Source organism: Pteronotus mesoamericanus, unplaced genomic scaffold (assembly GCF_021234165.1).
Source record: "Pteronotus mesoamericanus isolate MK-2021 breed Mesoamerican mustached bat unplaced genomic scaffold, CSHL_Meso_final contig_26, whole genome shotgun sequence".
NCBI classification, from domain to species: Eukaryota; Metazoa; Chordata; class Mammalia; order Chiroptera; family Mormoopidae; genus Pteronotus; species Pteronotus mesoamericanus.
Window position 1 is genome coordinate 4,340,715 of NW_026555109.1, and position 23,891 is coordinate 4,364,605.

Genomic DNA, 23,891 nt, shown 5'->3' on the forward strand with positions numbered 1-23,891 from the left:
TAGATAATATTAGTGTATCATCCATTAATGGTTGATTTAATGTATCAATGGATGGATTCTAAGTGTATCTACCATTTAGGTTTGTTGTGAGGATAAAAGAGTACTCAGTGGTACAGAGTTTGGCACACAGTCATATAAATTAGTCATTAAACACATTAATAAGTATTCAATCATAGCCATTGCAATGTGCACACTGATCTCAACTGTCATTCTATACCATTTCTACATGTAAATCCTGAGAAATATAGGATTTTTCCTTCACCAAACAAATACTTGTGTAATGCTAATTATATGCCAAACACTGGTGATACCCTGATGTTTAAGCAGTTGTCCACTATTAAACCTGATATCAGAGAACTATAAATGTATAGGAAACATATTCAAAACACACACACAAATATTTCAGACAATATGCCTTATAAAAAGAGTCTTTTCACTGAATGACAAAGTAGTAACTACCATAATTTTTTTAAAGTATCTAGATTTCTGTTAACACTTACTGCTATCCTCTCACCCCCAGGAAACTAACTGTGACATATGTATGTAAACTGTCTTAACATGAACATAGGAATCATTACAAATGAAATTACTAAATTAGTTGTTTTCTAGTCATGCCAACAAGTGTGACTGACTTTAAATTGCATCAAACCCCTAAAAATGGTCTCTTATGTATTTAAGTTTACCATTATATTTTTGCTTTGGGTTTTTTTTTTTAGGTCTTAAGTGCTAAATGACAATACATAAAACAACTAAAGGGCATAGGATTGAGGGTGGAAGGTGGGGGTGGGTAGGGAAACAGAAAATGGTGGCGGGAGAATGGAGACAACTGTACTTGAACAATAATAAAAAAAATCCTACAGAAAAAGAACTAAGTGATAAAGAGATATCTGAGTTGCAGATGTAGTGTTCAAAACACTGGTAAATAGGATATTCACAGAAATGATTGAGTACAGACACAAAATAAAGGAAGAAGTGAAGGTTATACAAAGTGAAATAAAGGAAAATATAAACAGTGAAGGGAAGGAAACTGGGACTCAAATCAACAACTTGGAGGAGGAAGAAGAAATAAACATTCAACCAGAACAGAATGAAGAAACAAGAATTCAAAAAAAATGAGGAGAGGCTAAGGAACCCCTGAGCTAACTTGAAACATTCCAAAATTTGAATCATAAGGGTGCCAAAAAGAAAAGAGGAAGAGCAAAAAACTGAAAACTTATTTGAAAAAAATGAAGGAAAACTTCCTCAATCTGGCGAAGGAAATAGACTTCCAGGAAGCCTCAGAGAGTTCCAAAGTAATTGGATCCAAGAAGAAACGCATTAAAACACATCATTATTAAATTACCCAAGATTAAAGATAAGGGGAAAATCTTAAAAGCAGCAAAAGGAAATAGTTACCTACAAAGGATTCCCATAAGACTATCAACCGATTCCTCAAAAGAATCCTTACAGGCAAGAAGGGGCTAGAAAGATATATTCAAAGTCATGAAAGGCAAGGACCTACACCTGAGATTACTCTGTCCAGCAAAGCTATAGTTTAGAATGGAAGGGCAGATAAAGTGTTTCCCAGATAAGATCAAGTTATAGGACTTCATCATCACTAAGCCCTTATTATATGAAATGTTAAAGGGACTTATCTAAGAAAAAGAAGATCAAAACTATGAACAAACAGTAAAATGACAACAAAGTCACAACTACCAACAACTGAACCTAAAAAACAAAAACACAAACTAAGCAAACAATTAGAACAGGAACAGAATCACAGAAATGAAGATTCCATGCAGGTTATCAGCAGGGAAGGGTGAGGAGAGAATGGGACAAAAGGTAATTGGAAGGTACAAAATAGACCAGGGGAGGTTAAGAATAGTATAGGAAATGGAGAAGCCAAAGAACTTATATGTACAACCCACAGACATGAACTAAGGGGAGGAATGCCAGGGGGCAGTAAGGGGGTGCAGGGTAGAGGGGATAATGGGGAAGAAAACTGGGACAACTGTAATAGTATAATCAATGAAATACATTTAAAAAAATAAAAGAAGAATCTAAATCCAATGACAATTGTCCTTAGACAGAAGAAAGGAGAGACACAGGAGAGAAGGCTACATGAAGCCAAAGGGATTGGAAGCAGAGATTAAACAAGCCAAGGAATAACAAGAGTCACCAAAAAGCTGGAAGGGACAGAACGGATCCTCCCCTAGAATCTTCAGACAGCTTGATTTCAGACTTATAGCTTTCAAAACATTGAGAAAATAAATTTCTGTTGTTTTAAGCCAAAAACAACAACCAAAAGTCATTTTTGGCTAAAGTTTCTCACCGTTTAGGGAGAAATTAATATAAAATATACCTAGAAATAAACCTAGATTTCCACAAATGGATAAATCAGACTGAAAAACACTACATCTACATTATCCTGTAATTTTCTGCTGATATTTTTAAATTAATAAAATTTAGAAGATATCATTTTACAATGATGAGAAAGCGATTAATGTCTATTTGAAAAAAAATTTCCTATGGTAACATTACATAGAATAAAGTTATTAATAGAAAAACAGAATTTGTGTGTTAAACATAAAACTGTACTAATAATTCTAATAATCTGAAATATAAAATGGATCCTATAACTGATACTGGTAACCAGAAGAGTGGTTTGGGAGGAGTTGGTGCCTTTAAAATTTTATATTAGGAAATGCCAATGGATATCTTCTCCAGCTAAGAATACTGTTTCTCAATATATGTATACTCAATTCAATCTATGAATCTATCTCAACCCAAAGCTAACCATCTTGCTTAACCTTACTTATATCATACCTAACCTACTATGGTATCTTACACTTTACTTCCCTTACCACTTCTGGAGTTAATGCACTACAATGGCATTAACCATGCCACATGGTTTCAGAAGCCTATAGAAAATGTGGAATGTTGAAATCATAAAAATTAAGCCCAATAGAGTTGTCGTTAGCCACATGTGGCTACTTAGCACATGAAATTTGGCTAGGTGAATGAGGATCTGAATTTTAAATTAGATTTAATTTTAATTAATTTAAATATAAACTCAAATAGCCACATGTGGATCATGGTTACCATATTGAAAAGCACAGATCTAGAATATTATCCATATGTTTTCATCCACTTGTAAACTCTACCTCACTCTCTGTTCAGCCCTCAATTTGAGTTTTATATTTATTATCCTCTATTTAAAAATATAGTTAACACATATGTAGATGTTTATTTAAACAATATATTGTTTGCTTTACTTGTTTTCTAACTTTATTAAAATGCTATCATACTGAAAAAAATTAAGTCTCATAAAAATACATAAGCAAGCAAGGGCAACATCTTTAAAAATCTTTAACATTATCTTATTTACCAGTATTTCCATAAGATATCTCACTTAGAAACCCTGCATTTAACAAAATACCCTTGTTAAAAATTGGACATTTCTTTTTTACATTTTTTTATATTGCATTTATTTATCTTTAGAGAGAGGGGAAGGGAGGCAGAAAGAGAGGGAGAGAAATATCAACGTGTGGTTGCCTCTTGTGTGCCCCATATTGGGGACCTGGCCCACAACCCAGGCATGTGCCCTGACTGGGAATTGAACTGGTGACCCTTTGCTTCACAGTCTGGAGCTCAATCCACTGAGCCACACCAGCCAGGGCAAAAAATTGGACATTTCTATTTAGAAAAATCATAATTTTGTTTTATCTTAATTCAAATAATAAAACTCTGATTATCAAAATGTTAGCAACAGGTATTATCAAAAGACGTGTAGGAAGACTCCACAAAATGCCCTTAGAAAACTGAAAAAATATATTCCCAAAAGAAAAGAAGGATGATCCTTTGGGGAAAAATATCCCCTTGTCTTATTTTGACCTCAACAGCCAAAATAAACAGGCAGTCTTTGTATTTTCACATGGTAATGGCTCCAAAGTAGTAGCAGAAGGAAAAGTTGTCTTTTGAAAATTCTTTGCTGTTGATTATTTTCTGAGAGGGTGGGCAAGCCTTTCCTTACACAGCACTTCATAGGAAGGAAAACAATTTCTCAGGCTCACTGATGGGTTTCACCAGCACACTGGAGTAAAGCAGTTTTGCTTTTATTGGTGAACATGCACTTATACTTTTTATAGTACAAAACAACTTGAAAACAAATTTTAACTAGCTAATTTTTTCATTCCTTACTTCTTATGATATCCTTTATTTATGATAAAATGTGTTAGACACCTACACAATTACTGATTAAACATACATGATACATGATACTATGGTCCCTATGACAGTAGCCAAAAAAAAAAAAAAAAAGTAGATTGCAAAAGCAATTGCATTAGCCATACTGAAGCTTTTACAAGGTTATTATCTTACAGGCACTCAAGGTTCTTGTTTGATTTAAAAACTCATAATAAAAATATAACACTTTTAGGACAACATGTTCATTATACATCTCTGCATACAGTTTCTGTTTTAGTTTTCATTTTTTTGTTAAGATGCAAATAATAAAACTATTTGCAAATTGTTTATTGCCTTGTCCTTTATTTAGCTAAATTAGAAGATATTTAAATATCCATTATTGTGAATTAATTAAGCCTTAAAATAAGGTTGGTTATATTCTTGCATCTTTGAGAATAACTCTCAAATATATAACTTCATAATTCTTTAAAGATAGGATAAATTATATGTATATATTTATGGAAAGTAAAAAGATATAAAAGTTTAAAAAGTGTATTTCTAAAATGGTCTAGTTAGAGCATTGTAGTTCAAGGACAAGGTTTTTGGTGTGTGTTTTTTTTTTTTTTATAGCTTTAGACCTGTTGACTTTCCTTATTTCACTTCATTTCAATGTCAATGATTAGAACCTAGAGCACAAAAGACACTCTATCAATATTTGAGAGTCTATAAAGTGCAGAAAACATAAACTTTGCTCCTAACTACAACCTACTGCATATGTGGACTGGATTAAACACTAATGAAGAATAAAATGCCACAGGAGTATTATTTTTACTTATCTTCAATGAGGAAATACTTCTCTGAGGAGATGGCATTTTCTCCAAGCTTTAAAAAATGTGGATAATTTCAATAAGTGAGGATGGGAGACAGAAGATTCTATGCACAGACTAAAGCACAAACAAAAGCATAGGGATTTGAAATCATGTGGCTAATTTGGAGAACTCTGAATGGTGCCTGTAGTCAATGGAGGTAGGTAAAGGGCAGAGGGAAATGATTCTTTTAAAGTGGGATAGAGTCATGGTGCCCACACAACCACAAAAGGCCATCTTGAAAATTTCTGTCCTTTACAAGAAGACAAAATGGTACAACTGGTACTCAATTGGTACAGAAATCACTCTTATATAGGGGTCGGAGGAGATCAGAACAAAGGGCAGGGATCTATCCAAAAGGGCATAAGTAAATATGTCATATCCTTCATACTAAATTAATTACTTCTTAAAGAAGCATTAAAAAGAAAAGAAAAAACTCCACATTTAAGGAATGTATATTACCCTACTCAAACCCACAAAATATGAAAATATTCTCCATTCTGTTTTGCAAACATGTCAAGTATATTTGTATTTATGTGGCAAAATGTAAACTTCAGCCAAAATAGACCATGACATAAAACAAGAGTGTACTTAGTTTTTACACCTCCTTTGCTTCTCCCAACAGGCTAAGATTTTTCCATGTCAGGGTCTTCACACACACACACACACACACACACACACACACACACCCATACCTCTTCAAATCTTTGTATCCTTCTCAGAGAACAACCCTCCACTTGTAGCTCTCAGTGTGGCCCAACCTAACTACTTCATCTAATTAAGTCCCTCTCCCCATGGATCTCCACGTCAGCCCTCCTAATGCTTTTATGCTTTACAGGACTTTGAGTTTTATAATTTCTTCCTTTTTATATGAGATGACTTTCTATGCCATATTTGTAAGCTTCATGATGGAAGAAACTTCATCTCTTCTATTAACTGCTCTACATGTAATACCTGAAACAGAACTTGACATATTATAAAGATTCAATAACTATTAGGCAAATTAATAATTTTCAAATATGAAGATATATACAGTTGTCACACTTAAAAGTTTTATCTTTAAATATATAAAACAGAATTTTTAAAGTTCCTGGGGGTTATTTCTATGCAAAGAATGAATATTGGAGGAAAAGGTAAGTATACATTAAAAATTTCCTAAAAGAGTATTTGTATTTAATAAAATATTGAAATAATTATATAGTTATATATAACATAAATTCATGTCATTATATTATCATAATTTACATACTGAAGTTTTAGTATTTATTTTGCTTAATTATAATAAATTAATTTTTTCTGACACTCAAGAGATATAGCTATATTTTATTCACTGAAGAATATATTTATTTCTTTACATATAAAAAATATAAGAAGGATAAAAGAATAGAATCTGATGAAATTTCCTTTTAGCCTATCTTCTTTTTCATTCTCTCATCAAAAACAAGGGAGCAAGGGTAACCTCAAATATATTTTTCTTACAGATCGTTGAAGCATGCATGTCACTTTGAACTCATGAATACCAAGAAAGCAATCAGGGTTGAAATGGTGAAGCAGACTTTTAGGGAGCTCAGATGTCTTTCTATATTTGAAAAAAGTATAACCCTATCTTAAAATTCAAAAGTGTAAAGCAAACCCCCTTCATCTCCCAATATGACACAAAACATTTATTATACATATTCACAAAATAACCTATTGTTTTTGTATTTAAAGAAACACAAAGTCTTAATAATTGTGCATATTAAAATAATCTTATCTAGAAGAGAATATGATTATTTACTTCAAGTAGGTGGCAAATTTTTACCTCTACCTGGTGAGACTTGTGTTCTGAAAGGTAGTATGATGAAATAAAGGGAGAGGCAGAGACTTTAAGCCATGATAATGTGACCTTCTATGAACCAACAATATTTAAAACAGTCAAGTTTGTCTCTACTAATACACAGGTTTGCTGGAAAAAGCTCTAGGCTAACGTGGAAAATAAAATCCATTTTTCTTAATAGCTTCTACAATGTTCTGAAAATCTCCTTGCCACCAAATATTTCATCAAAAGGTATTATATGTATATAATTATATATTTATATAATTTTATCTCCCTTAAAACAACCACTCTGATTTTTCTCAAGTGTTTTCCTTTTAAGCTTCATTCTAAGAACAAATAATCTCCAATTTCTAATTGTGACACAATAAGCTATTGTTCTTTAAAAATATTTAGCTTTAGCCTTTTTTAAAATAAGCATTAAAAATTTTGGTCATAAATCAGTAAATGTGTGTAATACTCACATAGATACATATGTGCAGCATATGCTTCTCTCTCCTGTCTTTGGAACAACAGGACACTTAAAACAAATACAGCTGGACACTGAGAATACAATGTACTGGGCAAACATGTACTGCTATTAACGTCAATACATCCTTTGATGTTTCCTGACAAGCCCACATAGTTACAAAAAGCTAGCAATCCCCATTTTTCTCACAGAACACCCCACATTTTCTCAAAGCAACTGCCCTTAGCAACTGGATGTGGAGACAAGCAGAGATGAACAAAAGCTGCTGGGCTCTGGCTCCTTAGTGAGTTGCTTTCTCACATCCTGACATTTTAAAGGCAGAAAAAGAAGGCCATGCTGGGCAGTAGTTGTTTGTTAAAAAAAAAAAAAAAAAAGGAAAGAAAGAAAGAAGAGAAAAGAAAAGAAAGGAAAAGGAAAAGTATAGTAAGGCAGCTACTCTAGTCATCCATATGTGATAACTGCTTGGTTTGCCTCATGTAGCTCCTGAGACCTTGAATTAAAATTGTTACATATTGGTGATGTATTCTTTGCCAAACCCTCAATTAAGGCTCATTCTTCCTTAGTCTGTGCCACTCTGTGTATCTGAAGACCCAAGGGCTTTGGAGTGCTGAATGCTGCAGGGTAAGCAGCTTTCTTAAATCTCAATTGAACTAGCCCTTAACTCTCTCTCTCTCTCTCTCTCTCTCTCTCTCTCTCTCTCTCTCTCTCTCTCTCTCTCACACACACACACACACACACACACACACACACACACACACACAGAGTTCTCACACTCTGCTGAAAGGCACTGTGGAGATCGCCACATTTCACCAAGGTCAAGGAGCCAAAGAGGTCTCCAGAAGACCTGGGAGGCCAAGTGAGGCCAGACACAAAGAAATCCCTGACACTTCCAATCAGACTGGAAGCTGCCAGCGCGACTCCGAGGTGTTGCAGAGATCTTTGCCAGACTCTATCCCCGGGGAAAGCCAAGACCCTCCGAGGACAAAGATTTTCTCTGGAACCCAGCCCTCATGAGACTTAAGAGCCAAGAGGCAGCCGGCGGGGAGCGGGCCAACTTGCCAGCTTCTGGCAGGGTTTAGTTTTTCAGGGGCTACAGGTTGCCTGGGAGAAGGTTTCTAGCTCCCGCGGCCGCCAGGCGCTCGGAGCGCTAGTAAGGGAGACTTGGGGTTGGGGGTGGATGCTGGGAGACCGAGGGAGGAAAGGGGGAGACCGAAGAGGCCCTGCAGGCGGGGAGATGGGAAGATCCGAGGGTGCACCTCCCAACAGTGACCCACACAGACCTTGACGCCGCAACCTGCGCTTCTTGAGACCGAAGATGCGCACTTTGGAGAAGATATCCACCAGGTTGCCGTTGCAGAGCCCGCGGTTCTTGCTGGGGCTGCTCCTTCTCCGGCTGGCGGACGGCCGGTCCCAGTGCTGCTCCCGAGCCTGTCGCTTCTGGCGGATCAAGCCGCTGGCGATGGCCGCAGCCATGGTGGCCCCGGAATGGGTCCCAGGGAGATTGAGGAGAGAGAAAAGAGGCGCTAGGGGCAAGGAGAGGGAAGAGGCAGCGCGGACCACGGTTCGCCCTCGGGGAGGCGGGTGGAGGATGCCGGAGGGGCTGGGGAGACGGTTAGGGGCGCTTAGTCCCAACTGGGATCCATCGTCCTCTCCGCAGATCGCGGGGCCAGGTGCGCAGATACGCCCGGGGTGCGTTTGGGCAAGCCAGGGAGTCCTCGATAGTGTCGTTGTCTTCCAGCCGAGTCGGTGCCTGGAGTGGGGTTGGGGCTGCGGGCGCCGCCGGTCACCACGCGACGCTGGAGCTCTGTCAGGAGCAGCCACCGCCACTCACGCAGCCTTTTTGCCCTGCCCGCCTTCTCAGCAGTTGGTAGAGCTGGCCGCCTTCTTCCAGGGCACTGGATGGAGGGCAGGTCCTGGCCTGGACCCGGCGCCTCCGTCTGACCAGTGAGCACTGGGCAGGACTCAGCACCTGGCTGGAGCTGCCCCGCCGCTGCCGCCTGCTCTCGGGTTTTGCCGGTGATTGTCAAGTGCTTTGGGAATCAGCATCTGGAGAGAGCAATCTTCCACTTGGAGATCTCTAATCAAAGCGCTTCGTTCCCATCCCACTACACTCCCTTCACGTCCCCCTCCTCTGTCCCTCTTCAGAACAAAAAAAAAAATGTATGTACATATAATAATATTTTTAAATGTTATTTTAATAATAAAGACAGCTAAAATGGATTGCAAGGGGTTTGGGGTGGCGGGGGCAGGAGCTAAGAGGTTGAGCCGAAGCAGATGGAATTGAAGGAATATCGCTGTGCTTTGTCTTAGATGAAACTTGCAGGTTTAGGAGGCATCCGTGGCCTAGCTGTGGCTTCTGGATCTTAATGTGTCTCTGGGTCCAGAAACTCTAAGCTGCCGTTGGAGGGTGAGGTGGTTTCCACCCTCCCCGCTAATCCCTTAGGCACCAAAACCACGCTGCCCCGGGAAGGAGGAAGGAGGGAAGCCAGGAGGGAGGAGAGTGTGTCCTGAGGAAGGAGGCGCCTCCAGTCCTTAACTGCTGCACACTCAAACTTGCCAGACTCTTCGTTCTGCTGCCTGGAAGGGTAGGCTTATTATTTTGAATTGACAACACGGAGCAAAACTGAGGCAGGAGGGGAAGATGACAAGATGTGGCAAAGTGACTTAGGAAGACCCCTTCACAAATTTTCTCTCCAGAACTTGAAGGAGGAGATACAGCAGCTGTAGCTGCTACAAAACAGCAATAGGACACCCAATGGAATATTGAAGAAGTCACAACAGAAATATTAAGGGTGGGGGAGTGTGTCACAGTATTCCAGTGACAATAAAAAACGACTGGGGAAGACTCAAAACTGAATTACCGACTTTAGCATTTCTAGGTGGAGAGGCTCTATCAGCAGGCAAAGCCATGTATACTGTGTTTGAAATTCAAGCACAACAGTGCTGCCTCCTCTCCTTGATTTCCTGTCTGTGTCCTGACATTGTTCTGTCGCAGATAACTGAAAATATGAAGGTCCATGAGGAAGGGATCAAGTGGAGGGTAACCTAAGAAAGGAGTTTGGGGAAAAAAAAAACACCAGGCTTGGATGATACAGATCCATGGTTTCTAGGATACACTGTGAGTGAAAGACTGAGTGTAGCTTTTGCTAATGTGGCTTCTTACCTTTTTCCTTTCTTTTTATCTGTTTTGCTTATCATTACAGAAAGGTAAAGAAAAGAAATGCCCAAACTAGATTAATCTGATAACCAGTCTTGTAACAGTCACTTCTCTGGTGACTGCTTTACAGCTCAAGAGAACAGGCACACTCTAAAAGCAACCTTGGGAGCAGTTCTGAACCAACACTCTCTTTCTCTTTGTCTCAGGAATAAGCAGTGAAGCACTACAAAGACTTGCAACCCGGCCAGTGAGAGAAGTTCAGCCAAGGGCTGATTACGGAGAAGCTAGACACTTTCTGCTCTAAGAACTTTTCCCATAATCTCTCCATGTAAGCAATTATTGCTAGGGTGTTATTTGTTCTATTCACTCCATATTTGCTAACAAGTCTCTTTGGGGAAGATAATTTAATGTAAAGGGAGTGTATAGATTTGAGTCTAAAGCAGTTAAAACAATATATATCATATTGAACATTAAAGAACATAATCTGTTAGCTTATTTCTCTACCTTGCTATGTTATATTTACAAAATAATTACAATTATTAAAAGGAATAGGTAGGAGTAATTTTGGCAGAAATTTACAATCCCTAATCACTCATGAGATAGTAAAACTAAGGAAAAGAGGTGTGTTAAGTATCTTGCTCTATCCCTACCACTTTATTTTCTGTTTTACCTGTCTTTGTTCTTTTATGTTATGTTGACATGCTCTGGCTTAAAAGGGAAGGCCATCTGCAGAGATAGATACATCTAATAAAAGGCTCTTAAAGTATGCCTTTTTAAAAAATCACTAAACTAACTCCCACTGAACATAAAGGGGAAAGGCTATTTGGACATTTCAGATGGCATAGCTTGGAATATCCAAATGGCTTTACAATAAAAGCAAACATTTCTCTAAAGCTACTAGTGAGTTTTTCAAAGAAATATAGCACAACTCCCTCAATCAACATGTCCTAGTTTACAAGGTTTTATTTGTTTTGTCTTTATATGTGTCTATTATATTAATTTGAACACAGTGAGATTAAGCTTAGTCTCATTATAGCTGTGTGAATTATTTTATTTCCAGGCATTTTCTTATACTGTCGTTTTTTCCCCAATTCTTTGCTCTAGAAAAGTGGGGAGATCGGGTTTTTGGCTCCTTCCTGTTCCAGCAACTTGCAGACAAGGCTGCGATTCAGCACCGCGGACAGGGATTCTGCCTTAGTTGCTGCTCTCAGAGTGAAAGCAAGTTCTCCTGAGCGCGCTCTGTGAGTCTTGATGCTGTCCTCCCTTAAAAGTGTTTTCTACCTTCCCCTCCCCCCACGCCTCTTTTTAAGGTGGAAAGAAAATTAATTCTCACAGCTTCCCCTGGCATTAATAACACACACCTTGGAGCATAAAGCTTTTCAGCTTTTTGAAAACCGATAAATACTCTTTCTTTCCTGATGTATTCCTACCCCTGACGCAGCACCTGAAACAACAGACTCAGTCTCAGGGTTCCCATTCAGACTGTGAATTTCACAAGCTTTGAAGGGTCAGTTTCTACTTTATGTGGTTTCCTGTTTTTAAGGGAGCTTGGGATGGGGACAGAATTGAGATAATCAAGGTCATTTAGCTTAATCCCTGCGTTTCCCTTTTCCCTTCCAAAAACGCTGTTTAGTTGTTTAGGGATAGAGATAAGCTAACGAAAACGCAAGAGAGCCATCTGCTGTTTTAAACTGTGATAAAAGCCTGTGTAAAAGGAGAGTGAAAAGCCGTTCCAGGCCGGTGAGCACAAATCCACACTATTGTGATTTAGCAAATAATTTCTCACTCATGAGAAGTTCCTTGCAATTGTTAATTTCACATTTGATTTTATAAAACAAACTAAAAAGGAAGTACTGCCCAGGTAGAGTGGATCCTGACCTACCTGTTAGTAGTGTGAACTCTTATTTTGCTACTACTTGGTTATATAATAAAACGACTCCAGCAAGTGTCTTATTCTCTCTCAGCTTTAATGTCATCATCCTAAAATTGAGATCCTAATAGAATCTCCTTTTCAACTGTCATGAGATCAATGTAGAGGTCCTAGTACAGTGTCTGGCACAACCTAAGTGCTCAAAAATGACAACTATTATTTTCATTATCTTCCAGATCATTTCTATCTTGTAAATTCTTTTTCAAATTTATTTTTTTCCTAATGTTCAAATTTATTTTTTAACATCAAAATGTATGTACTCTCATGTATATTTCCTCACTCCCCAAATGGGTACTTTGTCAAGATTTAAAACAATCAGAAATGTAAAAATTATTTTAAGTTTTGGTGAAAGAAGTCCAAGTTCAAACCTTAGTTTGTAACGGACTAAATTTGTGAACTCAGCTTTGTACGTTTATTTCCCTACTCATTGAATACTAATAATAAGAACATTTTCCTTCCTGACCTGGCCTGTGTGGCTCAGTAGGTGCAGTGTCATTCTATAAACTTAAAAGTTGTGTGTTCAATGTCTGTTCATAACATGTGTCTAGGTTACAGATTTGGTCCTTGTCCTAGCACATTCAAGAGGCAACTTATTGATTGATGGATCAATATCTCTCTCCCTCTATCTTTCCCTACCTTCCCATCGCTTTGAAATCTATTAGCATGTCCTCGGATGAGGATAATTTTAAAAAATATTTTTCTTCCTTACAGAGATTAATATGTGCACATTTGTCAATAATCCTCAATGAGAAAAATAGGTCTAAACTGTAAGGTATCGCAAAAGCATTAGTTCATTGGAAGCTGATTATTTGACTACTTCTCTATGCTTTCAGGTCTCCTGAAGATGTTATGTTCCCGTTGGCCTCTCTACTTTGCATACGTTGTCCTTTCTTCCTGGACATTTTTATTGCCCCATGTCCATATTGCTCTCGGTAATATAAAATTGGCTAAAATCACATTTGGAGTAAGTTAAACATAGGTTTGACTGTCTGTCTTTGAGTAATTCATTTAAACCTAAGTCTCAATTTCCTCTTCGGTGAAACTATTGTGATAGTATAATAAGACTATTATGGTGATTAAATTAGTACAGTTATATAAAACACTTAAAACAGTGCCTGCCACATAGTGTTAATTCAATAAATGATAGCTATTGGAAATCACCTAATTCCTCATAACTCAGGTTTTCATTTTTTCAATGACCAAGTGCTTCATTGATAGCTCAGTGAAGATGTCTGAAGCTGTCTAGTGAGCATCTCATGCTTAAAATGGGAAGATTAAATTCTCATTCTTCTTCCTCAAACTTGGTCTCTTCACTTTTCCCCATCTCTGGAATACAACTCCATTCTTCTTGTCCCTCAGGCCCAAAACTTTGACAACATACTAATTTCATTTCTTTCTTTAATGTGCCGTTTGTAATTTCTCAGCAAAATCTATTCACTATATCTTCAGAGTAAATTTAAAATATGGTTGTTTCTCACTATCTCCACTGCTACCTACCACTGTCATCATTTGAACTATTACAGTAGCTACCTGATTGGTCTCTTGGGATCCAACCTTGCTTTTCATTAATGTGCCCTCAAAACTGTGGTTAACATGTTGAAGGTGTAAATCAGATTATGAGGGACCCAAAAAAACCCAGAATTTATTTATTATAAAATTGTGCATTTAGTCTTACATGTTTAAACTTCAGTCACTTTCAAAGTACTCTCCGTTTGATGCAATACACCTATTAAGATGTTTTTCCCACTGCTCAAAACAGCTTTGAACTAATCAATTTTGACGCCTTTTAGGGCTTCTGCTTTTGTTGTTGTTTGCGTGCTTGTTCGTTTCACCTCTTCCACATCAGCAAAATATTTCCCTTTGAGGATTTTTCATCGAGGGAAACAAACAAAAAAAGTCTCTCGGGGCAAGATCAGGTGAATAGGGAGGTGGGGCATGGGCGTCATGCTGTTTTGGGTCAAAAACTGCTGAACACTCAGCATGGTGTAGTCAAGTGTGCTGATAAACCACCCATCATGAAATGGGCAAACACATTGAAAGAATCTTCAAAAACATTTCACTAAAGCCAAACAGACCCTCTTACAACAACATCAGCTGGTACACTGCTATGTATGTGTTCCTAGAACACTCTTTTGGGGGGAACCCTGTACTGCAAGGGACCTGCCCTCCAGAAGATAATTCAAAATCCTATACTTCAATGGAAACCTAAGACCTCACAATGCCTAAAATGCCCAATATAATTTTTATTTCCCATGTGCTCTCATTTGGTGTCTGTTATCCCTATATCTCTTTATTTGCCAGGTGATATACATCAAACCACATGGCATGCCCCGTATGGCAGGGCATTTATTCTTGATCTTCTAGTAGACTCTCTCACCTCCTTCAGTTCTTTGCTCACATATTATCTTCTCATTTGAGATCGTCTCTAAAAAAAATCTATTTAAAATTGCAACTTCCAAATACAGTCAATCTCTTCTTCCTTTCCTGCTTTCTGGCTCTACTTAGCATTTCAAATTTCTTTAAATTCCATGCATTTCCCTTATTTATTTGGACTATCTTACTCTCTTAACATATAAGCTTATGTCTACTGCCACATATCCAGTGCTTAAAATGGTGTCAGGCAAAGTAGCCACTCAATAAATACTTGTTTATTGATAGCATTAAGTTGTATATTTAGACATAAAGACAGTTAATACCAAATAAGAATAACAGAAAGTCCTGCTTGGCCAAGTCTTTCAAGGACAAATTACCCTATGGTGCTTGATCTCTGTAAGAACCAAGACATCTAAAATTCTATTTGGATTATACACAATCTCAACCTCATAAATAGGACATACAGAGAGTACTTTATCCTTTGCTTGATGACTTAAGCTCAACCTTAAATGACATACAGTTTGAGTTCTGAATTCCAGGGTCTAGGGCAGCAATTTTCAACCTTTTTCATCTCATGACACACATAAACTAATTACTAAAATTCTGTGGCACACCAAAAAATATATTATATTTTTTGCCGATATGACAGAAAAATAGGTATAATTTTGATTCATTCACACTGGACAGCTATTGTGTTGGCTGTTATCATTTTTTTATTTGACAATCTAAGGAAAAAGAGGACAGTGCCCCTGACTAATTAATAAGGTAATGTCTCTTTTAAAAATTCTTGCAGCATATTGGTTGAAAATCGCTGCCCTCAGGGCTTACTGAAAGATGTGAGACTGATTCTACCTCAGTTAGACTACTGACATTTGTGACTCATCCCTATGTGCACTGTTTCTCCCTTGCTTTCAGGTTGTCAGTTGACAATATGCCCCTTTTCAAATTTGTCACATTGACTCTATCATAAATTGGAACTAGATGAATACATTCATTAAAATGATCTATAAATATAAAACTAATGAAGTCTAAGGGAGGAGAATATAGAAACAAGTACAGCCTTATTGATATTCATTTCATTATTTAAGAAGCTTTTCCCCATTTCTTTCTTTGTTTTTGTTATGCTTTAGTGGATTTTGTTGCATAGATCACTTAAATTTCAAATAGATAAGTTTCTGCATGGCTTACCAAAAACAAGTGCATAATTTTGTGTTTATTTCAACTTCAAATAAACAAAAAGTCCAAAGAACATATTTTGTGACATTGGTGTTTATAGTAAATGCTATCACTTATTTTTCACAAAATAACAATCTGCCTATTTTTCTTTCATTTCTGCCATTGCCACAGGCATTATTTAACCTGATGAATTTTAACCAAATTCATCAAATCTAAGAAATCATTTAAGATGCATCATTTCAGGTGTGACAAGAAAATTAAAAAATTCCTTTTTATTAAATGATTTCATACCATAGATTATGAGATTTATACCAGTTTCAGAGATGTTTACACATAACATATATTTGCATCTCAGAAATAATGAAATAAAATATAATGGGATTTTATAAGTCTGTAAATGGGAGTTGTACTCTTATTAGCTCTGTTTTACTCTACTTTGTTTAAACATCTTATATCTTCTGGTTAAAAATATTTTAACTTACTCAGAGCATCTGAGTACTAAAACATTTTTAGTTCTGTGATTGTTGTTATCTTTTTTTTAATTCCTTTATCTCTCAGTGGTTCTAAATTGAAGAGATACATAGGGTGGAAAAAAATATTCCACAAATGTTTCCTATTTGCTTATTTGATCATCTCCATACAGTGAGTGACTCACTCTATTTTGTCACATGATCTCATTTGTGACTCTCTTTTGAACATTTTAAACATCTCTTAAATTAAGGATAAAATATGAGGATCCAACAGTTTTTTCACAAAAAATTATTATAGACTAATTTGGCATGAACTGGAGTAGGGTTTTTTAGGATAATTGGCATTTATGTTTTTATCCATTGTTCTGGATAAATGGGTTGTATTTAAAAGTGGATGAAGTAATTCTGGAAATGTAGGAAATATTAATGTCTCTTTTTCATTTTTCACTCATTTTGGAAAACATCAAAGGGAAATGTTAAGTTGCACTTGAGAAAAAATTTCAGCTAGTTAATTACAGTTCAAATTCAAAATTATATTTTTCCAGTTCAAATTCGAATCATATTCTTTCATTATAGTTCAAATTCAAAATCATTTTACATTTTTTCTCTGATGGTATTATTGATCTTTAGATTCAAAGGATAATATAAATAAATGTTATAGTATTTTACATTAGGTTTTTAGGATGTGATTGTATTAGTGGTATAACAGTCTTGTTAATTAACTTTGATGAATATATTTATTTCTTCTAGACAGCAGATTTCAAGATATTTATAAAAAATCTGGAAGGAGTTTTATTGTTGCTTGATATTTTGATTCAATAAAGAAAAAGTATAAACTATTGGTACCAAAAACTTGTGAATATTATTCCCTATATAATACCAGATTGATAATAGCAGATGGCTTAGCTTTACAAATCTAGTGTATTTTTTAATCTAGCTAATATGTTGAAAAAATATTCTCAGTGGCTTTCAGCTTTCTATATTAAAATGAACAGAAAGACTCAACATGGTAAAGATGTGAATTCTCTCCAAATTAATACAAAAGTTTAAAGTAAATCCTCTCAAAATCCCAGCAAGGTCCATTGTATAGTTAAAGGCAAGGTTATTTTAATATATTTTTTAAGATTTTATTTATTTATTTTTACAGAGGAGAAGGGAGGGAGAGAGGGAGAGAAACATTGTGTGGTTGCATCTTGCGCGCCCCCTGCTGGAGACCTGGCCAGCAACCCAGGCATGTGTCCTACACTGGGAATCAAACCAGCAACCCTTTGCTTCATAGGCCAGTGCACAATCCACGGAGCCACACCACCTAGAGCTAGACAAGATTATTCTAAAATGTGTAAGAAAAGGCAAAACCGTGTATGAAACTGTGTATGAAAAACAAAAACCGTTAAAACAGATTTGACTTAAAAAAAATAAAAATAAATAAAATAAAATAAAATAAAATGAACCCCAAATGTGCATAACATTCATTTCAGAGCTGTGAATTTTGACTTATATTTCCATACTTTATATCAGTAGTGGGAGATAATAACATCAATTTTAATGATATATCAGTGAATTGGTTGTAAAAAGACTATTAAATATCTCAGCAAAAAATTCTACTTAATTTCCATAAAAATTTGAGAAATGTTCATTTATAGCTTCAATGCAAAGATTCTGTGTGCACATACAATATAATTTTACCAATGTTTAACATTGTGACCAATTTTCTTTCCAATGATTAATAGAATGGCCACTTCATAACAATTAATTGTCCTTTGTATTTAGTATATATGAGTTAAACATGTATGTAAACATATACATCTGCACACACATGCACACATATAAGCACATGCATGCACAAAACACACAACTAAATTCCTGAATCTAGCACAGATAATTGTGAAGCATTAGTGATTTTCAAAGAAAAATGACTCCCAAGACTCAGAAAACTATTTTCATTGACACCTAAGAGTATAGATTACTGGGACTCATGGGAATAATTTAAGGATCTGATTTTTCAGTTCTTATGCACAGAGTAGGCTAGGCTCATGAATACAGCATAAATTTATAACACCATCTCTTAATTAAAGTGTATGACCTGGAATGACATCACTGTCCTTTAGGAATTACTGTATTCTACATGACTCAGAAAACTCTTTACAATTCAAAGATCACTTCCTTCTAAATTCTGGGACCAATCCTTGTCTTAGTGTTCAGTGTTTAGGAAGACTAGATAAATACCTTAAGCCTTAGGGTTCTGAAAAATTTGCTATTAATCTGTTTCCAATCTTGTGATCTATTTCTAAAGTATGTATGTGAAAGTAATTTCCAAAGTACAGTGCACTTAAGAAATATTATTATTATAAATTGATGTCATATTCCTGAGCCTAGTCTGTAGTTTGTAGGTAAGAACTGAAAATTAGATCCTTAATAATTCCTGCGTCCCAGTAGCCTAGATGTTTGCCATTGCTTCTGTAACAAATTACCGCCAATGTAGTTGCTTAAAACAGTATATTTGTTCTCTTACATTTCTGGAGGTAGTAAGTCTCAAATAAGTCTCACTGGGTTTTAATTAAGATATCTGCAGAGCTGGTTCCTTTTGGAAGCTCTAAGGAAAGAATAAGCTTGCTTTTTTTCTTCTTCTAAAAGCCAACTTCATTCCTTGGCTCATGATCTTTTTCTTGCATCATTCTAAACTCTTGTTTCTGTGTTCATATCTCCTGCTACTGATTCTGATCCTCCTGCCTCCCTCTCTGAACCCTAGGGGTCATATTGGGTCCACCCAGATAATTCAGCATAATCTCCCTGTCTCTAAATCTCAAATCTAATCACATCTTCAAAATCTCACCTTGTCAACTAACGTATTCACAGGCTGCTTGAATTAGGGCTTGGACATCTTTGGGAGCTATAACGCAGTCATCGATACCTACCTTATATCTAAAGCACACAGAAATAGAGCCTTGCCTAGTATTTGACAGTCACCCACCCAGCACAACTACCTTGGACAGAATAATTGCTCCAAAATGTCAGTCTTTAAATTAGAGTCCTGTTTTCTGCAAATATAATTGTTTTAACACCAGCTGCTTACTTGATTGAATCTCTGATGACTCCCTGCTTCTGTATTCCCTTTGCTTTACTCCCTGCTCAGAATGATGTCTTATTATTGGCTGAGTTTTTCTGATGCCACCTGCTTACCTGAATTTTTTAACTTTAATTATTGTACCTCTCAGAGAGAAATGTACAGTAATTCTCAGTAGTTGTAGAAAAAGAGACACTTTGCTCCTCTGTGGCTCATGAGGATGCATTTTCTGAGTCCCACATAAATCTGTGAAGAATTTAATTTCTTGAGTTTATTACATGTCTTTCATGAAATTTAGGGCCATAGAATAGAGCTGAACAAAACTAAAGTTAGACATGTGATGGTCTACAAGATGAGATTTGGGGCCTAAGGCTATCACCAAATGAAGGAAATAGATTCTGAAAGTCTTTTTCCCCCATTCCATTCTCATTCTTATATAACTGTAGGAGCAGTAGATAATTGCTGTTCCCTTTTAGAAATTTAGACTAACTGCTTAAGATTTTTCCTTAACTGTAGATTTAACACTAACTACAAATGAAATTTAAGGATTTTTAAATGAATCAGAAATATTTTTCACTGAGTTTGATGTAAACAGAGGATGAGGAATCTCAGGAAAAGAATAATTTCAGGTAGAACACCATGGAGAGTTTTACATAAACAAATTTGAGAGCCCTGGTCTCTAAATTTGTCTTTGCTCACTCCTTTGCCCTTTTTGACGTTCTATGTTGTCACTTATTTTACCTTCCTCTGGGTCCCTCTAGAGATTTGAAACTGGTTTCCAGAGATGAGTGTACCTAATGGCTGCAAAAAATCGTTGGCCATGAGTCAAGAATGCAGGTATTCTACTTTGCAGAAAGATGATAGATAGATAGATAGATAGATAGATAGATAGATAGATAGATATATATAGATAGATAGATATAGCAAGAGAAATATATAGATAGATATAGATATAAATTTATATATCTATATAGAGATTATATATGGAGATTATATATAGAGATATAGATATATAAATTTGAAACACTAAGATCTTTCAGTACATAGATTTTTCCCCAATTAGTAGAAATAAAGTGTCCAAACAGAATTATTCTTCCCCCAGATGCCTAATTGATGCAGTCAGCTGAGCTAAGGAGAGGGTAGTTCTGGCCACAATCATAAATTTGTATTCATCTCTTCATAAAATGGGCTTAGTAACCCTCTCAAGAGATTTAATTATAACAGAGCAAGTCTCAGAGGTAGTTTATGTCAGGTATTTTTGACTACAAACAGGAGACAGCATTCTGACATATCTCTTTACTGTAAAGTTTCAAGTTTAGCATTTGGTGTCCTCCTACAATAGGGAGAGCAGACATTCAAATGCTGCTTTTTATTTTACAGGCCTACTTAGGCAGAGATAAACTAGGTGTCCTGATTCCCAGACCTTTGTTGTGGCTTCTACTTCATGACTGGGGAGTGCTCCTTTACTTGGCCTTTGAAGGGACATTCTACCATCTCTCAGTAAATTCACATCCACATACTCCCAAGTTCTCAAGCTGCCCTGGGATGATCTGTTTGGCTCCTAAACATTCCCAGCCACCCCAGCTCCTGGCACATTCTGATACACCGTAAGTCCTCAATTAGTGGTTCTGGAAGGAAGGAAGAGAATAGGAGACAAATAGCCTCAGTTTCTAGACTTTTGATCTCTTTAATTCTTCACTCAACAATAAAATATACCTACCTTTGGTCCCATTTCCCAGGTAACATTGTAAATGGGGGCGGGTTGCTCTTCAGATCCCCCAATTTTGGCTAATCTCAATAAACCAGAAAAATTAATATGTGCATAAAAATCATATTTCATTCCTCAATTCTAATTATTTATGGATTTCAACTGAAATCTTAATTTGTTACATTATCTTGTTAATCCCTATCTTTAAAAATTAGAACAAGAAGTAACCTTAAAGATGGTCTAATCTAATAATCACATTTTACTCTTCAATAAACTCAACTTCAAGGAGGTTAATTAATTTACTAAGTTAATTAATAAGCTAACAGAAAGCACTTCCACATCTGCAGATGTCATATGCCAGAAATTCTTTTTTAGATTTTTTAATTAACTAATTATTATTATTACTATTATTATTATTTTTTTTAGAGAGGAGAAGGTAAGGAGAAACAGGGAGAGAAACATAAAGGTGTGGTTGCATCTCATGCTTCCCCTGCTGGGGACCTGGCCAGCAATCCAGGCATGTGCCCTAGACTGGGAATTGAACCAGCAACCCTTTGTTTCACAGGCCAGCACTCAATCCACTGAGCCACACCAGGCAGAGCATATACCTGGACCTGATTATACCTCTCACCTTCTTAGAAAAGCTTAGCTACAATGGAAAAGAACGTTCACTATATTGTCCCCAGAGCAATTCTGGAACAGAACTATCCTCTCTCCCTTCCCGTTTAGCAGAGCTCTTTTTTTTTTCCTATGTAGGTATACATACTATCCTTACATAACCTGAGTTGTCTATGATTTATTGCTTCTATTATTTGGAAAACAGGTTCCCTTTGGTTAATATATTTATAAAAAGATAAATTTCATAAAGGTATATATCTTAGTTTACACAATCAACCATCATTCCTTAATTCACTCAATTAAAAAAATCTGTTGAACACTAACTCCATCAATATGCTTGACCCGGTACTCACACATCAATAAGTGATACTGCCCTCAAGCAGCTCAGAGTACAAGTGTTTGCTACACATGTATGTGGAACTAATTGTTACAGGTGTGTAGTGTAAAGATGTTGCAGGAGTGATAAGAAAGATCAGTTCTACCTGGTGTGGGTCAGGAAAGGTATCCTGGAAACAAGCAACACTTCAAGATGAGTTTTAAAAGATGGGAGGAATTTACCAGGTAGACAAGGGGGACAAGGGGATTTCAGAGGGAAATCATCAAAAGAAAAAAACCCAAGTTAAGACACAGCTTAATGTGAAAGGTAAGTGAAAATAGTTTTGTCACTCGAAACACCCAATCTGTATGAAGAAGGAGTACAAAGAACCTCAGTTGGTGACCACATTAGGAATCACAGGCCATTTGGAGGAATTTGTACCAGTTTTAGAACCAGTGGAAAAAATAAACATTATGTAATAATTCATGGAGATATGTTTGGAATATGACTCACTTACCTGGGTATTTTCATGTCATCTCACTATTTTCACACTGCTTTTTCTACATGTTTTTCTATTAACCTGACAGGCAGGATCATTGAAGTTAAAATGCACACAACATAGGATATATATGTAATATATCATTAAATATATATTGTAATTTCCCCCAATTTTTTATAAGGAGTATGTACTACTTCATAATAATAAAAGGATTTTTTAAAACAGAAAAGTTGATTTAGAAGAAACGAGGGAAAAATACATATATAAAGACGAAAGTATTAAAGGTCATAAAGAACATGTATAAAGGACCCATGGACAAAGACAATGGGGGGCAAGGAGGATTGAATGTGGGAGGTGGGAATGGGTGGGGGGATAATGGAGGGAATTGGGGACAACTGTAATTGCACAACAATAAAAAAAATAGAAGATAAAGTATTTATGTTTAGCTGAGGAGCTAGCTGTGATTGTCCATTATATGATTAGATTATTCTTTCTTCTAAATTTCACAGGCTCTTGTAACCTTTTAACATAAGAGCATATTTGATTTATATGGTATCAAAAGCCTTGTGTTTAGAATTCTTAAATACCAAAAACTACCCCTTTTCCTGTCTATGTTAAGAGATATGAAATATTACTGTTCCAATAAGATCATAATAATAATAATAATAATACAAGAAAAATGATAAGATCTTTTTCCTTAAATAAACAAGGTTGCAATCTTACAGATAACCTTCAATATAGCTTTTTAGGGTATGGGTAATATAATTTATGGGTTGAGATTATTTAAAAGGTTGGTAACATAAAGAGCAAATTAATTTCCTTCAATAAAATTTTGCTCTCTTTATGGCCATACCTTGGCTTCCCGTAGGTTAATGACCTGATTTTATTTATAATACACTCATGTTCCCATATTCCACTACTAATGGTGCACTGATAATCACAGCAATACATCTCTGTCACTGAGATACTCAGTTCTCCTGATGCAATTTGTGCAGTTACGCAATCACACAGATTTAATTTTTTTATTATTTATTTATTTATTTATTTTACCTCAGAGAGACTTGCGAAGTTTCCTCCATCAATTTTCCTGGCTAGTTGGTATGAACAGTTCAATTTCATTTTCTTCACAGAAGTAAATTGTGTTATACTGTGACAGTCCTCGCACATTCAGTCTAGATTAAAACTCACATGCAGTTAAAGAAACATTGCTAGACTCTCTGGGTCAAAGAAAATAACAATAACTGCTTCTAGACAGAGTTCCAGAGACT

At 36.2% G+C, this 23,891-nt stretch overlaps 1 protein-coding gene across 4 annotated transcripts in view; it reads right to left on the bottom strand.

Annotated features, from left to right (window-relative positions):
• Nucleotides 1-23,891, bottom strand: part of FGF14 (fibroblast growth factor 14) — a 768,907-nt gene that overhangs the window by 217,974 nt on the left and 527,042 nt on the right. The window contains exon 1 of one of the 4 annotated variants that reach the window (XM_054574363.1): nucleotides 8,599-8,785. The exons of 2 other annotated variants lie outside the window; for them this stretch is intronic. In XM_054574363.1, the coding sequence (XP_054430338.1) occupies nucleotides 8,599-8,785 (187 nt within the window). Of the gene's footprint in view, nucleotides 1-8,592; nucleotides 8,786-23,891 lie in introns of those variants that run through there. One more of the 4 variants, XM_054574362.1, reaches the window with a different exon arrangement.